The 17025-nt window shown below is 38.4% G+C and overlaps 1 protein-coding gene across 12 annotated transcripts in view; it reads right to left on the reverse strand.

Annotated features, from left to right (window-relative positions):
* kif1b (kinesin family member 1B) overlaps window positions 1-17025 on the reverse strand; it is an 84118-nt gene that overhangs the window by 39985 nt on the left and 27108 nt on the right. For 3 of the 12 annotated variants that reach the window (XM_036591238.1, XM_036591231.1, XM_036591230.1), the window contains 11 exons: window positions 16346-16457; window positions 15684-15761; window positions 13989-14054; window positions 13839-13856; window positions 13528-13603; window positions 12873-12951; window positions 12521-12663; window positions 10984-11025; window positions 7467-7678; window positions 1999-2078; window positions 267-342 (listed from right to left, as the gene is read on the reverse strand). In XM_036591238.1, the coding sequence (XP_036447131.1) occupies window positions 267-342; window positions 1999-2078; window positions 7467-7678; window positions 10984-11025; window positions 12521-12663; window positions 12873-12951; window positions 13528-13603; window positions 13839-13856; window positions 13989-14054; window positions 15684-15761; window positions 16346-16457 (982 nt within the window). The remainder of the gene's footprint in view (window positions 1-266; window positions 343-1998; window positions 2079-7466; window positions 7679-10983; window positions 11026-12520; window positions 12664-12872; window positions 12952-13527; window positions 13604-13838; window positions 13857-13988; window positions 14055-15683; window positions 15762-16345; window positions 16458-17025) is intronic. The other 9 variants (XM_036591240.1, XM_036591237.1, XM_036591242.1 and 6 more) reach the window with 6 other exon arrangements.

Here is a 17025-nt window from a genome sequence, read left to right on the forward strand (position 1 = left end):
CACTAAAATCTTCAACGGACAAAGAAGTTGGTCTGTCATGACCAAACTACATAAATCCACAGTGTCAGGCAAGCAAAACACAAAAGCAAAGACAGGGAAATTAAAGTGACAAATGAACCAAACGATGAATGACAAAAAAGTGCAAGCTTTGAAAAGGAGCCCAGCAGAAGCATGAATAAACCGAAAGGAGGCAATGAACACGCGTTTTCTGTGAGCTGCTTCAACAGAAGGTGACAACAGCCTCTTGAACTTCACAGATGTTGTACCTTTTTAGGAGAGAAGACACCAAGGGTTCCCCCGTCCTCCCGGATGGCGACACCCATCTCTGCCAACAGAGCCTCTCTGAAGGAAACAAAAGAATATCCAGAAGCACACCAGTTAAAATTCTTCACACATGCAGCTCGTGTTGAAATGCGCAAACCACCTTTTCTATACAATAAATACTAACCGTGAATAACTGTCTAATACTTCAGACATTCAACCAAGTAAATCTGAGATATACACTTAAAATACAGTACTGTGCAAAAGTCAGAGACCATTCATTTATTTAATCTGTAGTCAAAATGGCCATTGAATTCACAATTTTTTCAAGTTTTTCATTTCTCAACATCAGAGAAAATCAGAAAACAAAAACATATTTAACAAAATTACACAGAACAACTAAACAGAGCTTTACTTCTTTTCGGGAGATGTAGTTTTTAAAAAAAATCTGCACAGATATTTTTTCCACACCTTCAAAGTTTAGTCTTAGACGCTGGTTGCATTTTATGCTTCTCACAATTCAAGTATTCACAAACATATTCAGTGATGTTGAGGGTTTGACTTCTGGTTTTCTCAAATTTTCTTTCCTTTCCTCAGTCATGGCTGACAGCTACACATCCTTTCAGAGCCAAAGGGTTGAGTTGTCTTCTCACAGCAGAAGGATGGACAGAAACACCTGTGGATTTTTTTTTTTCAGATCTGAAGCAAGAGCAGAGCTTGATTTTCTCCTCTCTCTCTCAAATATGAAAGCTTTACATAGTGTTTACCTAATTGTGACAGTTTTGATGGTCTACAACATCTTGCACGATAGCTACGAGCTGAATTTTCTATATACCCTTAAAGTCATTTTTTTAACTTCAGTTTTGGAAACATCTCCTTCCTTCTGCAAATGAATTTTCTTACATCTAATCTCTGCAAGAATATCTCCTGTAAAATGAATAAGTACTTCATGGCTGTTTTGACTGAAAATGAAATAAATGAAGGGTGGTCTCTGACTTTTCAACAGTATTCTACATGCCAGTGCAATGCAACCTGTACCAAGGAACGAGCAGTAATGCTAAATTAAAAAAAAAAAAAAATACAAATTAAATGCTAATTCTAGCATTTAACATTTTGGCTATTCAAATAATAAGCACAACATTAACAGTAGTGGACATCACCATTTTTTCACCTCCTTTGCTAAGTGGAAGTAGGCTAATGCATGTAGACAGAAGCAGGACAATTTTTTTTTGTAACACCAACACCAAAACAGTATTTTAAGTTTTTTCCAAATATGTGCTCATTCCAAAATTTGGGACAGGAGCATGTTTAACCTTGTGTTATATCAGCTTGGCTTTTAACAGCATGTAATAATCATTTGGTGACTGAAGACACAAACTTACTGAGTCTTGAAAGTCAATTCAAATAATAAGCACAACATTAACAGTAGTGGACATCACCATTTTTTCACCTCCTTTGCTAAGTGGAAGTAGGCTAATGCATGTAGACAGAAGCAGGACAATTTTTTTTTGTAACACCAACACCTGTCACTCTGGTCAGTCCTCAGACACCACCCTGTGATGACATGAGTTTAGTGACTGGAGCACGATCTAAAAGCATGGTGCAGACCAGCACCAGCTGTACGTTAGCATACAGGGCAGTGGACAGTGACACTCCATGGGTGAGGAGCCACATGCACACAGTGAAAGGTTAGCAGCATGGCAGCACACTGTCTGTGCCAGCTGCACCATCACTGACCTCTCCATGCGGATGGCCTCTGTCTTCCTCAGCTTCTCCTCCCAGGTCTCATTCAGCTCTGCTATAATCTTCTCTGATTCCTGCAGGGGGAGACACAGCCGGAGTCAAAGTCAATCCAAAAATCAACCATTATGGGCAAAAGCAGAGAAAGCTGCCATCATTCTGAATTTATTTAACACATTAACATAAACCATGATGACCTCTGGACACAGGTTATAATGTAAACGTCACAACTAGACTGTGATTAATCCACTGGCCCATTTGGTAGACGGTGGAGAGACTCAAAGCTGTAGACAGACTCACTTTCCAAATGACTAAGCATATTGATTCTTACAGGACCATGAGAACTTGGTGAACCCAATGCAGAAGGACTGCAAACTCATGCTAAGTTAATTGGGGTGGCACAATACACATATTAATATTAATTTATTTCAAAATAGGGGTTGCGAGACATTACACACTAGGAATCAAACAGAGTTTATTTTTAGGAATAGATCTGTGACATCAGAAATCCTGATATTAATTAGAAAAAAAACTTCATAAATTCTATAAAAGATTTAAAAAAAAAGATAAAAAAAAAACAACAAAAACAAAACAATAAGAAAACACTTTGACATTTTATGCTTATTTATTTGCCTGCTCATTTGTTTATAGTTATGGCTTATTGTTTGTGTTAATTGCACTTTCACAAAGTACTGCACACATATTTTAGTAATTGGACAAAAAAATATATTAAAAAACTTCATTCTTTTTCACTTCTGTATTGGAAATGTATCATGGTGCAAAAACCAATGTATATCATATTGTGAAACTGGTGTATTGTTGCACATATGTTAATGACACTTTGGTAGTTGTCCAGCATTTAAGTGTTAGCATAAAGAGCAGTTATAACATATAAACCCAATTCCAAAGAAGTTCAGTATGTAAAATGCTAATAAAAACAGAAAGCAGTGATTACCAAATTAGTTTGACCTGTATTAAATTGAAAATGATAACAAAAACAGTATTTTAAGTTTTTTCCAAATATGTGCTCATTCCAAAATTTGGGACAGGAGCATGTTTAACCTTGTGTTATATCAGCTTGGCTTTTAACAGCATGTAATAATCATTTGGTGACTGAAGACACAAACTTACTGAGTCTTGAAAGTGTAATTTTTTTTGCCATTCTTCTATTACACAAGTCTTCAGCTGTCCAACCGTACAGGGCCTTTGTTGTCATATTGTAAGCTTAATGAGAGACACATTTTTAAGGGAGAGTTCTGGACTGCAGGCTGGCCAATGTCCACTCTCTGATTAAGCAGCCATGCTGTTGTAACAGACAAAAATAAGGCTTGGTGCTGTCAATGTTGAAATAAGCATGGATGTCCCTGTAAGTGACGTCGTTTAAAAGGGGTCATTTGTTGCTCCAAAACATGTTCAGCATTAATGGTCCGTTCAAGTTACCCACTAAGACCCCTCCAATATTATGCCAGACTCTGGCGTTTGAATTTTATGCTGCTAACAATCTGGGGTGCGTTCCCATACAACGGTGGAGGTTAGCTTTGAACTAACATAGTATGATGCATCGCTAAACTAACCAACATTTGAACTACAATCTTTCCAGATTTGTTCAGTTTGAATTTTACAGCGGGAAACTTGCAAAAAATTTAAAGCTTTGTAATATTATGCCAAAATATGACAGCTGTGAATGATTTTACAATATATATGTATTATTTAGGCTATTCGTATTGTAATCATATACCACCAACAACATTATTAGAAGTGCCAAAAAATTGTGATTAAAAAAATAAAAATAGGAATTACAACAATAGCATAATAATAATAATAATAATAATAATAATAATAATAATAATAATAGGCAATGCTATTATGCAGAAGTAAAAAATAGGTAAAAAGCTCGCTATTCCAATACATTTATAAGATCTATCTACAAAAAATAAAAAATAAAACACTATTAACAGTATTAACAGTTATAAATACCCGGCTTGACATTTTGAACCGCTTGTGTTAGTGACTCAGCGAGACAGACGTGCAATTATGACGCCCCATTATGGCAGACATAATTTCTCAAAGACACAGACCTGGGTTTGTAAACCCAAAGGTGATGCATTCTTTTTAGTTAAGTTATAAGTAGTGTTTCCCCAAAACTGTATATAGTTTTGAAACACTTGCATCACATGCATGGTTCTAACTATGCTTTTGGGAAACGTACTCCTAGACGGTCCTTTCCCCTTCAGCCTAGAGAATGTGACGTCCATTATTTCCATAAACAATCTGAAAAGCTGATTCGTCAGATCACAGCACACATTTCCAATATGCATCAGGACATTTCAGACGAGTTCAAGCCCAGAGAAGTCGGCAGCGTTTCTGAACTTTGTTAACATATGGCATCCGCTGTGCACAGTACAGTAACTTGCATATGTGAATGCAGCGACGTACAGTGTTTACTGACAACGCTTTTTTAGAGTATTCTCAAGCCCATGCAGTGATATCCATCACAGAAACATGCCTAATTTTAAATGCAGTGCCATCTGAGGGATTGAATGTCACAGGCATTCATTTGTTGGTTTAGGCCTTGTCCTCTACACATGAAGATTTCTCCAGTTTCTTGGAATGTTTTGATGTTATTTCACAGTGTAGAGGTGGCAGTACCTAAAATCCTTGCAGTCCCTGGCTGAACATTATATTTAGGCTGTCAGATTTTTTGCTGATGCATTGACAGTGGCAAGTGTCAACCCATCCTTGTTCATACAGAACTAGGTCTTTCTTGGATGCATATTTTATACCCAAACATGACTGCATCACCTGTTTAATGTATTTTTTTTAACATTTCAACGTTTCTAGTCTTTAACTGCTCCTGTCCCAACATTTTAGAACATGTTGCAGGCATCAATTTCAGAATGAAATTTACAAAAAAACAATCTGATAAGTTGATAAGAAAAAATATACATCATGTCTTTATACTGTTTCTATTCAAAGCCAGGTCAAAGAAGATGTATAAATCACTTGGTTTTGTTTTTATTTGCATTATACCTACTTTTTTAGAAGTAGGTATAATGCATATATTGGGCATATTGGGTTTGTAAGAAAAGAAGATTTAATTTAACAAGGCACTTATGAATTTTTTCCTAATATCTGTGCAAATATGTGCCACCTCATGCATTTATGTAGGCTTGCCCTTTATGACCGGCAAAAGTTGCAGGCCTACTCTGCTCTTTGTAGAAATATCCTAGGCAGAACCAAGTTTGTGTAGAGAGTTATGCTATCTCTGCTCTATGGCTGATATACTATCTGAAGGTGAAAGTACTGTGAACAAAGCCTTACTGGTGTAAGAACTGGAAAACTGAGCTATAACAGGGCAACCAAGTCTGTTCCCTGGCTTCTCCATTGTGTCTACCTCTCATTGTTCTAAGCAGAGAGGAAGAGTTGGGCCATCTGGCCTAAAATACAGGAAGTTTGCACACTAAACCCCCCAAGATCCTTCCTAAAGGGTTGACACCCTTGCCATCTGTTGTTCTGAAAAAGAACACTGTTGCTATGCTTTTGACTTTAACCTATGTGCTGATTTCTATGATGTTAATGTGAATGTTTACATAGGCCAAGATTACAAATTTGCTAAAAGGAAAAAAAAAAAACCTTATATTAAAAATCGATCTCTTGTATGCCCAGAACTATTTATGTAATAACTAGTCATTCTAGAGCATTACAAGTCATTTTGATTGGAAGCGCCAATTAGCATATCTCTATTTATGCATCCAATTCATTTCAGTGCTCCCACATGACTGACGCAAGACCAAGACATTTCGGTATCTTGAGACTAATAAGGGATTTAAAGGAGGCTCTAATGCTGTTTTATGTGGCCTTTTTACGCCTAATAGCCACAAAGAACAAATCTATTTTTGTCTGATTTCCGAACTGCGTTGGAGACTGACGTCACTGGATGACAGACAAGAGTGCGGGCCATTGCTGTAACCATGGAAACTACAGCTCCTGAAGGCAAGATGCTCTAACTGACTATGAGTTCTGAAACAGACAGAGAAAGAACTGTGGGTTAGCGAGCGAGGAAGAGAATGAATGTGGAGGATGTGTATAGTCATTGGTGGTGGGGAAAGCACGATGAGACAGACTTGTCTTCTCTTAAGAGTAGTGCTCAGTGATATATCATCTGTACTGGTTTAACAGTATTGGTTAACTGATCTTCATTTTTAACGGTACTGATTCATAACAAAAACCTCATTGTTTGTCATTTGCCAGGTGTTCGTATAGTTTTAAAGGAATAGAAGAAGTGCAATCAAAATAAGTCAGGCTTCTAAGATTTTCTTTTAGCAAGTGTTCATTATCTTTGTTAATGAAATCTTAAGTATCTCTGACACAGTGATATTTTTGGAAATATGGTACTGAATTTCATCAATGTTAGTAGTGAAGCCCTCTGTTAAATATCATAAGTGTTAACAGAACCCAATACATTCTATTAGCCATGTGCAACACTGAAATCTTTCAACTCCACTACTCCTCAGTGGAGCACTTTCAAGACAGCTGGTCACTGAGAGCTGCGACCGTCATATCAACAGCACAAGCAAGGACAAAAACTTGGGAACATTTCTGAGGTTACCATGGTGACTTACATCACAGCATGCATTCTTAATAAGTAAGCAATTTATTAGCAGCAGAATGTTAGAAATAAATAAGTCTCTTGGGCTGCTGTGCAGAGCAGTCAGCTGGTGGAATTTAGGATGAAGACAAAGACACTGAACTTTCTGCTTTGGGTTGGCTGAAGGTTCAGGAGATGCCTAGAGCAGAACTCACTGGCCACATGTCTTCTATTGAACCACTCATATCCCTATTTGTGGGAAATGTTCATAGCAACAAGGGAAACCAATTACAGCCTAAATGGCATCTGTTATAGTTATTACCTTTAGCCTCCATCTCCTAATTACACTACGGGTCAAAAATATGGAAGAGCTCAGTGATTTTTAGAAATGTTTTAAAATTAAGGTTATTTGCATAAAATACAACATTATATGTTTACTGACACATTTTAACCACAGACATTTTCCCAAAAACATTTTATTGGGTTTCATTATTATATGGGAAAAGGCTCAACTCTGTTTGGAGAGCAGCTCATCAAAAAGACCAGTTGATAATCATTTATAATCTCATAATGTAAAATTCCTGATGCAGTTTATCAAGACATAAGCACCTGAAAGTGATGCTAACTCCACAGTTTAAGAATCATCTTTGTGCTAAGATGCTTTTGGGAAACCTGGCCTGTAGCTTCAAAACTTTTTTTTGTTCCTTTCTGTAAATCTAAATGGCTGTATTTTTGTCATCAAGCCTATATAGTATGACATATAGTACATGTGGTGTTACATGTAGTGTTTCCTTCACTTAAGCAATTGCACATAACAAAAATAAAGCAAGCAGATAATAATGTAATAAGGTGTAAGCAGTGCTGTACAGTGACTCACCTTGAGCCTTTCGATGGCCTCCTCTCCACCAGGAGTGGACATGATGCGTTCCTGGATGCTGGAGACGGACTGCAGGCCAGCCTGGCTGCACAGAGAGCCCAACGACGGCGATGCTGTCAGGCACCCCATCGGCGCTGTGGAGAGATGGCCAGGCCGTTGGTTCTCTGAGGCTAGCAAGTATCTATGCTTATTGTTGTGAATATCTTTCAGGTCTGAGCCACGAAGGAGAGACGAGGGAAAACAGGATGAGGGGAAAAGAGGAGCAAGAATGGTGTAAAACAGATAAAGGGAGAGGAAAATAAGTGAGATGAAGAAAGAAAGAAGAAAGGGAGAGAGAGAAAGAGAGAGAGAGAAAGGACAAAGAGGAGGAAAGTCTAGTGTAAGACACACAGTTCACAATAAAGGATAAAAACAAACACACCAGTCAAATGGTTAGAAGCACAAAGCAGTAGTTTTCACACCAGGGGGTTTTAATGCCAGTTCAGATGTAATTTACTCTTAATTAGTGTGGCTAATTATTTTCTTTTGCCTTTCAAATTGAACCATATCAAAATGTTGAGACATTTGTGCTTTAAGAAATCAAATTACTGCTGAAGCTCTGGATTTCACACTTCAGTAAAAATCTTGGAAAATAAACTGTATATTAGATTTAGGGCTGTCATGATTAATCAAGTAAACTTTACTCCTTGATTTTAAGAAAGTCATCCATTGGCAGTGACACGTCTGACAGTAAGAAAAACAGCATGACAGATACAACAAAATTACATGCACAGTGTTTTATTTGCACACACTACCATTCTAAAGTTAGGAATCACTTTTTTAACTTCTATAAATACAATCTGGCTGCAGACAAATGAATAAAATAATTCTAATCTTCACAAGTTTCAAATAATTAGGAAGCTGAAATAAAAATGAGGAAATTTTAGATGTGCACAGATTGACGAATGGAACTGTAAAAGATAATATCAACATTTAAGTTATAATAAAATTAAAATTCAGAATTCACCATTTCAGGTTATTCAATTTCTACCTCTCTTTTTGTGTTTATTTTTTATCTATGTCACTGCTTCATATAATTTAAATGAATATTCTTTACTTTTATTATTTTTTTTCCATTACAACGTTGTTACTGAACAGTAGCTATAATAGAAGAAAATTAAACTAACTTTCTTCTATTAGTATAAACTTTATCACTTGTCTGTGAGGCACTCTGAGCTGCCACTGGTATGAAAATGCTCCATAAATAATTGTGTTTTTGTTGTTGTGATCAAATCTCAAGTAAGACGACAAAAAATGACTCTAAACTTCTAAAACGTATTGTATATAATTTAAGTCTAGTTTTCCAAGAAGCTAGTTCTCAACAGACTATAATCTTTGGAACGCTACTCGAATAATTATCAAAATAGTTACTGATAGGATTGATAACGAAAGCCCCAATTCTATTTTGTACTTTCTGGGTGAATTAACAGACTGAGTCATTTTGAACAGCACACAAGACTAATACTGTTGATCTGGACCTGGGTGAAAACCACCTTCACTTCAGGAGAGGAAAGAGAGCTGAAGTGAGAAAGGCTGCACAGAGGCCAAGGACTGAGAGAGAAATGGGGGAAGGGGAGCTGCATGAAAACACATGCTACAGTTCCAGCCTGTGACGCAGTGGGCTCTGTCTTCTCCCCGCACACACACACACACACACACACACACACACACACACACACACACACACACACACACACACACGTCACCCAGAATGTCATCATGCTCTCACTGCTTGAGAGCCAAGCTACAGAGCTCCACAAAATGGCCATGGGAGCATCTAAGGTGACTGAGAATGGACTGCTGAAACCTATCCCAGGGGGTCTAAACACAGAGAAGGTTTCAGCTGCCTATTCACTCTACCAGCTCTATTCAGCTTCTGTGTGAAAAATGGAGCTCTCCTGAAACATCTAGACTTTTACAGCTGCAGAGCAGCAAGGCATTACGTATCTGCTCACACCATGCACAGAATTCATGCAATTTAAACAGCTAGCGTACAGGACTTTCCAGTACTTCAAAACAGAGAATCTGTATTGCTAGAGCAGCAGAGAACGCAAATAAATGTATCTGTCTCTTGATGCTAATCAAGAACTCCCAGACAGATGCTAAAATAGACAGAGTTCTGTTTCAGTGGCTGTTTCGCTCCTGCAGCTTTTTAAAAAGAGGGACACGAAGTGCGTAACAGGATACAAGATGGGGACAGGGTAAGGCAAGGAGAGGACACGGAAGCACTCAGAAGGTAAGAGGAAATAAAGGTCAAAGAAAACGACTAGATTGACACGGCTACAGTAGACTAGGGCATTCTGACACTGCACAGCAAACTCAATAAAATCCACCTCTATTTCTGCAAATGTAAAAATAAAGCATGCACCTTTCCTCCGGAAGTGAGAACTTAGCTGAATACTGTCACCTGTAATGGATAGTTAACATGACAACACACACCTTCACTGACAAGAACAGAATAGGGTAATGGAAAAGAGAGGAAGAGTTAAAGCTAAAATGACATTTAAATGCAGCAACAAAGTTAAACATATTAATGGTATTTGGTGCTTCTGAAGGGGCCTATCATTTCTAACGCCTGGGGGAGGGGTGTGGGCAAAGTGTATGTGATTCAAACTGCTCCATTCCAGACTGACTGTCATACAAGCAGAGCAGGTAAAAGGCATGCAGCTTAGGGATGCACAGAATATTTTCAGCTGAATTTGGTCCAAAATGGTGCAAAATCAATGATTAAATAGGCCTATAATGTAGTATTGAATTCAAAGACTTCAGTTTTAAAGATAAAACGAGAAACAGTGATTAAAAACACTGTTTCCTTTGTTATTTTCAAGACAGGCGAATTCAAACAGTTAATGCAGCAGCTGCTAAACAGAGAAAATGTAAGCCAAGTTAAAATGTTTCACAATTTCACAATCATGCCAAGTATCAAGAGGAGGTATAAAGCCAAGAACATCTCCACTACAGGCTTGACACCACTTGAAAACACTACATCTGGCTTAATATGCAGAGTACAGCAAAACAATAGATGCTAACATCCCTACAAGTACAATAACGCCATCTGTAGCCTAGGTTTCTCAAATAATTATAAAAAATCTTAAATACCAGTGCCAAAGTGTACAGAATGATTAGTTATTTTACATAAACCATTTTGATTGTTTTTTTTTCAGTTTTTATTTAATTACCTGAATTTCAGTTTTGGTTTCAGCTAAGGATTTAATATTTCAGTGCATCACTAATACAGAGGTGTGCTAGACCCCCGACGCGCCCGCATCACTTTTAACCCTACCCAACCTAAACCCACTAGGTCAAAATTTGTCTGGGACTCCTTGTGTCTCAAGCTTTAGCAAGAAGAAAAACAGGCATGCAAAGCCAGCAGGTTCAACTCCAGAAAGGGCCAGAAGCAATGACTGTTTAAGCCACCAGCAGCAAGAATAAGAAGAGAAAGAGGGCGAGGATGGTGCAAAGTTATACATATACACACATTTGCTTCCACTTCCAGAGTAATCATCCCCCATTGGCTCGACTGAAGGGAAGCGGGAAGAACAGGAGAAGGATGAGAGGTCAGAGTTGAGAGGACTGGTAGAGGAGTGATGGAAGCAGTTAGTGAGTTCTGACTGGACTAGTCCAAATGTACACAGAAGATGAGGGATCAGGTGGAACACTATACGCTAGAATGAGCATGCAGTAATCATTCTAATAGACCATAACAAAAACAAGTTATCCAATCTAACGCATTTCAAGTGACATATTCCTGTGTGAGTGCATGTCTACATGTCATTAGGACTGTCACTATTACTTGAACCAATTAAACTTGGCTACTCAATTTTGTCGAATTATCAATGAAAATTTACTTTTTAGATGAATCTACAGTAATTAGTAAGCAATTCAACAACTCTTACAACAAAAAAGGGTTAATGTATAAAGAATGGTAGTTTACTTTTTTCCAATTAAAGGGAAATTCCACCTATGTTAAAAATTCTGCAATACTCTGAACAACTTTTTTTGTTTTCATGAGTGTTTTAACATGAAATGGTTCAATAAAGAGAAACTTGTCAGCAGAAATAGAACTTTAAAATCTATCCTGAACGATACAGTTAGCCAGTGCGGTTCTTTCAAAATGCGAGTGATATGATCTCTCTTCTTTGTGTTTTGTTAGGATGCGTGCTGCTGCATTTTGTATGAGTTGTAAGGGATGTATAGTTTTCACAGGAAGTCCAGTAAGAAAAACATTACAGTAGTCAAGTCTGCTTGTAGCAAATGCATGAACAAGTTTCTTTGCGTTGCTCTGAAAGAGAAAAGGCGATATTTCTCAAATTATTAAAAGCTACATAGCTAGTTAATGCACACATGCATTTATCCTGTAAAAATAAAAATTTATTGTACCTGAAAAAAGAAGAAAACAGATACTGATGTATCCCTACTGTGAATGATTCAGTATGTTGCTCTAGAATGGCACATTTTACATCAAACCACTCTGAATGACAATGTTATAGCTTAGCGGTTTAATAATGCATAGCAAAAGATTTAAATGCAAAGATTTAATTTCTCAATAAATTAGGAAAAAAAACTGGTAGAACTCCCCTTTAAGAACTTTGGAATTAATGATCATAATCAGTACATTACTTCATTAATAATAAATCAAGAGTGACAGTCCTATGTTTGGTGTCTACAAAACTGTCTACACATTATAGTGCCACGTAGCTTCTTGAACTACTAGGAATCTACATCCCCTGGCAGGTCATGCAATCTTCTATGGCCAACAAAACAGTGAATATCTTAAATGGATTTCATAAATATCTTCATATAACAAATCCTCTGCTCCCTCTCCTTGTTTATCTCTTAAATGAAGGACTTCAGGTCTAGTGGCATTAATGCAATGGCATTAAAACAATGTAAAGAGACTTAAGCTGAGGAGAAGACAGAGGAGAGCCTTGTCAGCTTAGAGCTTAGTGAGTATTGTGAATGGCCGATGGGTAAGCAAGGTGAGAGCCTGCTACAGACGGTGTGTCCTGACTTACTGTCCAGGATGTCGCCAAGTCCCTGGGCCCGGAGTAGCTCCTTCAGCCGTGTCACCTCGTCCTTCAACTCACGCACCAGCTTGGCGTTGGGGTCTTCGTTGATCACAGCATTGCACTTGATCTGCTTGGCTCGGTCAGCATATCTTTGAGTGTGAAATTGTTTGTGGTTGAGGAAAAGGAAGAACAAGAGAGAGAGAGCAAAAGAAATAAATACAGATGAGACAGAAGGCCTAAATTAATGTATCACAATTTCCCTCATTACTAACAGGAAGCTGAGACAAAAAGTACAGTTAGTTTTACAGCGCTCCATGTTGCACTGTGTTTGGAAGAGGAGCAGTGGGAGAGTTCTTACCTCAGGGTGCTTAGAGTCTCATCATAGTTAATATCAGCAGGGCTCAGAGCAGCCACCATAGCTGTCCTTGAGTTTCCACCTGTGTGAAGAAATTAAAAATTAATAAAACTAAAAAAATAAATTCCTTCCACGCTGTTTTCACCAGAAAATACAAAAGCACTTTAAAAACAAAACACAAAAGCTTCAAAACATCAAAGTATACATAGAAAAGAGCACAAGTGGAAGAGACCCTGAATGAAATCTGCTGTTTCTTTAAACAGCTGCATGAAGATCAATAGAATCCTGCACAAGAGTAATCTGCTTCATATCACATCAAGGTTTGGTCAAACCTTCATGTAATATGAGGTCAAATTACAAGAATGTTTGATACTATTGAAGCTTTTTATCATTTATTTTACTAATTCTGATTATTTAGAACATTATTTATTTAATGGCGCTTTTATTTGCATTTTTCATCATCTGTCAATTACCCTTTTAAACAAATAAAACTGTTTGTATGTATAATTTTCTTTGTTGATTTCTATTTTACCATGTAAATACTATGTAAAGCAGTCAGAGCTAAATTCCATGCATGAAGGGGAATACATTAATAAAAGTTCAGCATTCTTAATTATTATTATCACAATATCTAAAAACCATGGCTGAGCTCACTTACCTAAATTCTCTCTTAGAAGCCACGTCAGCACAGAGTCTCGGTAAGGGATGAAATCGGTCTTCTTTTTCTTTTTGCTCTGTTTTATAACAAGGACAGTCATTAAAACTCACATTGGAAACATCAAAACAAATTGGATTCATAATAAAACATAAGGAAATGCTTAGGTTGAAAATGGAGGGGATTTTTTAGTGATAAAATGGGGTTCAGGTTCAGCAACGAAGGTGAAAATAAATGTTAGTCGATTCCAGGACGAACTGCTTGAGTTTGTTTTCTGGCAAGTCAGAAGGTGTCACTCAACACAGAAGGTTTACCTTGCTGGTACAGTTATCCTGGGTAGGGAAGCATTTCCAGGAGAGAGAGACAAACAGCACACAGTGTTACAGCAATGCTGTCAGACATGCAGGAGAGAGAGACAGACAGACAGTCCATGCCAGAGTAACAGTCTCCACAATAGTACTCACCACTTCAGCAAGGGCAGAAATCACCTTCCCCAGGGTCGTCAGCGATTTGTTGATGTTTGCTCCCTCCTGTGAAACAAAAAATTAGTGAGAAAGCAGCTCTTAATTTAATTGTCTTCATTGAACAGACTATCTGCCAATGACAAGGTAATGATGACAATTTCTTAACACTTGCACTATGCAATGCTTGTTCTGTTGAACACAATATTATGTGGCTGAGAAACTGCAATGTTTTAAGGATGTACACTGTGGCTTTAATTGAGTGCTTTGACTTCAGTGCAGTGCTTTGTACAAGGGGGGGTCTGAGGCATACAGTACTGTGCAGAGTACTGTGTCAGAGACCACCCTTCATTTATTCCATTTCCAGTCAGAATGCAATGTTATTCATTTTTCAGGAGATATTTTGAGAACAGATATAAGCATAAAAAACACTAAAAGATGAGAAAATGGGACTCCTAACTATTACGCAAGAGCTGATATGCCACCAAAACAGTAATCGTCAGCTAATCAGTGCTTAAAGCTTTCATCTTTGACAGATAGGAGAAAAATCAAGCTCCACTCTTGCTTTATGAAAAACAATTCAGAGGTGTTTCTGTCCATCCTTCTACTATGAGAAGACAACTCAACCCTACGAGTCTGAAGGGATGTGTAGCTGTCAAGAAGCCCTTACTGAGAAAAGGAAATAGATAAAAAAGAAGATAATATGCAAATCAAACAAAGGCTATGTTCACATATCAAGCCTCAATTCAGATTTTTTGCTCAGATTCAATCTTTCTAACTTGATGGTTCACATTCGTAGGTAACTGACTCAAATCTCTCATTAATGGGAATGAGCCAGTATGCTGAAATGGCCCCTAGCGCACATCCTAATCAATAACATATCGTGAATGAATCATGTGAATCATGGTGAAGGTGAAAGTTCAGATGCTTTTGCTCAGTTTACTGGCACTAAGTTTAGGTTAGGTGCTAAATGATGGTGCATACACAGTGTGAAAAAAACAAAACAAAACACATGAATTTCCATCAGTCCAGCCTCATTAGGGTCGCATGGCCACGAATCAGATATGTATCCGATCTAGGACCACATATGAAAGGGGCTCAGACCTGTTTCAAAATGATTAAATTTGTGTGTCCCAGCTCTGAGGAAAAACAAAACAAAAAAAAATATTTAATTTTTCCCACTTCAACCATGTGAAGTTGTAGCCAAAGAAGCTGCTGGTGTTCTCAGAACAACGGATTGGCCATCCCAGAGTCCAGACCTCAACACTGCATGACTGAAACTTGGAGGTGCGAAAAGATATCCATGCAGATGCTTTTGAAAAACTCAAAGCAAGTCTGTCAACAACAACTTAAGCTGTAATAAAGGCAAAAGGTGGACACACTATAAAAAAGTTTCATATTTCATATTATATTTATGTTTTATATTGCACTGTTAAGGCCTAGGGGAAAATTCCTTCAAATACATGTTTTCTGCTTTGTTCCTGAAACAGAAAGAATGTATTTGTACTCAGTGGCCATTTTGACTATAAAAGTAAATGAATGATTTTTCAAAGTACTGCACATATTTCAGTGTGTGGCATCTCTAGACCAAGTGTGTCTGTGTGTGTGGGTGGGGGATATTATCAGTCTCCCCTGCCTGTTCCACACAGCCCTGCGGCAGTGGTGCCACCTGCAAAGGGCAGTAAAATTAGTCTGTACCTTCAGTCTGGTGCCTTTGGCCCCAGTCGAGTCAGCGCGCTCGCTGCCTGCCAGGTCCACCAGGCTGATTTTGCTGACCTGAAACAAGATAGCACAGCAACATTCACAACAGGGACACAAAGGGAGAAATCAATAAAAAAGACAAAGACGGTCTCCAGCTTTGCACGTATACTGTACATCACAAAGAGCCTCCATCTTTTCATTCTTTTCCCATTCAATGTTCTTTTGCCATTGATCAAGATTATAACAACCTCCACATTAGTTCAAGTTCATGCTCCACTGCCATAGTAAATTCATGTGAGTCTGCGGATGATTCTTTAAACTTTAAAAACGCATCAGCCAAACTACCTGGGTCAAACACCTACAGTTTGTTGCAAAATCTTTTTTTGCCCTCCCACTCTGGTATGAGTATAGCCCAATTGCAGGCTTGTATAGTAAAATGTAATGTAGTCATGCTGTACAATGGCTATTGTGTGCATCGACACCACAGTGGCGCTTTTGTGTGCCGGAGAATCAGACAATGAGCCCTACACACAAGGCGGGTGGGATGTCTCCCTCCCCTGCCCTCCGGGCCTGCAGCCGGGCTGCCTCTCCCTCTCTGTAACCCAGACTGAGCCTCTGCAGGTTGAGGTGATGGCTGTTAGTAAGGCGGCGACTCTGACCTTCTCTGTGGACAGATCTGTCTCGCTGTCGTGCCTCCTCTGGGTGAAGACGATGGTGAAGACAGCGTGGGAGCGGCTGCTGGTCTCATTCATGTTTGTGGCAGCGACCGTTCTGAAGAGAAAATGTCAAAGACATACACGTTAGGTGCGTAAGAAGACCTAAAAGTGCTGACTCAATTGTGCCAACTTAGGAATATTAGCGTAATAATATTCAATAAAGTATAATTCAATGTTCTGGCCAAAATAAAATTGCTAAGGAAACCCAAAAATCCAAATGTTCCAAAATATTCCACTCATATTCAGTCACATTTATCACACACAAGCTACCTGCTCTGAAATATCACTGGCCCATATCTTTAGGAATTCCTTCCTAACAGAAGGTGCAGCTAATCACTAGTGACCCTATGTAACAGAGAGGGAGTCTGAGGCCAGGCATGCTTAGCACTAGAGTGCGTGGCACACCCACACTACGGATAATCCTGGAAAGTACTAGAGAGCACACGAATAAGACTATAACTCCTACATCGACTGTGCAGTAGCGTGGTACAAACTCTGGAGAAACAAGCCTTACATGACAGATTCCACAAATAAACCATGGGAGTCCACACTGGAGGATTACAGACATGTTACACCACTTCAAGAGAACACAATCAACATGTTCTGTGACAAGTCATGACCTT

The sequence above is a fragment of the Colossoma macropomum genome, unplaced genomic scaffold, assembly GCF_904425465.1.
Source record: "Colossoma macropomum unplaced genomic scaffold, Colossoma_macropomum, whole genome shotgun sequence".
NCBI lineage: Eukaryota > Metazoa > Chordata > Actinopteri > Characiformes > Serrasalmidae > Colossoma > Colossoma macropomum.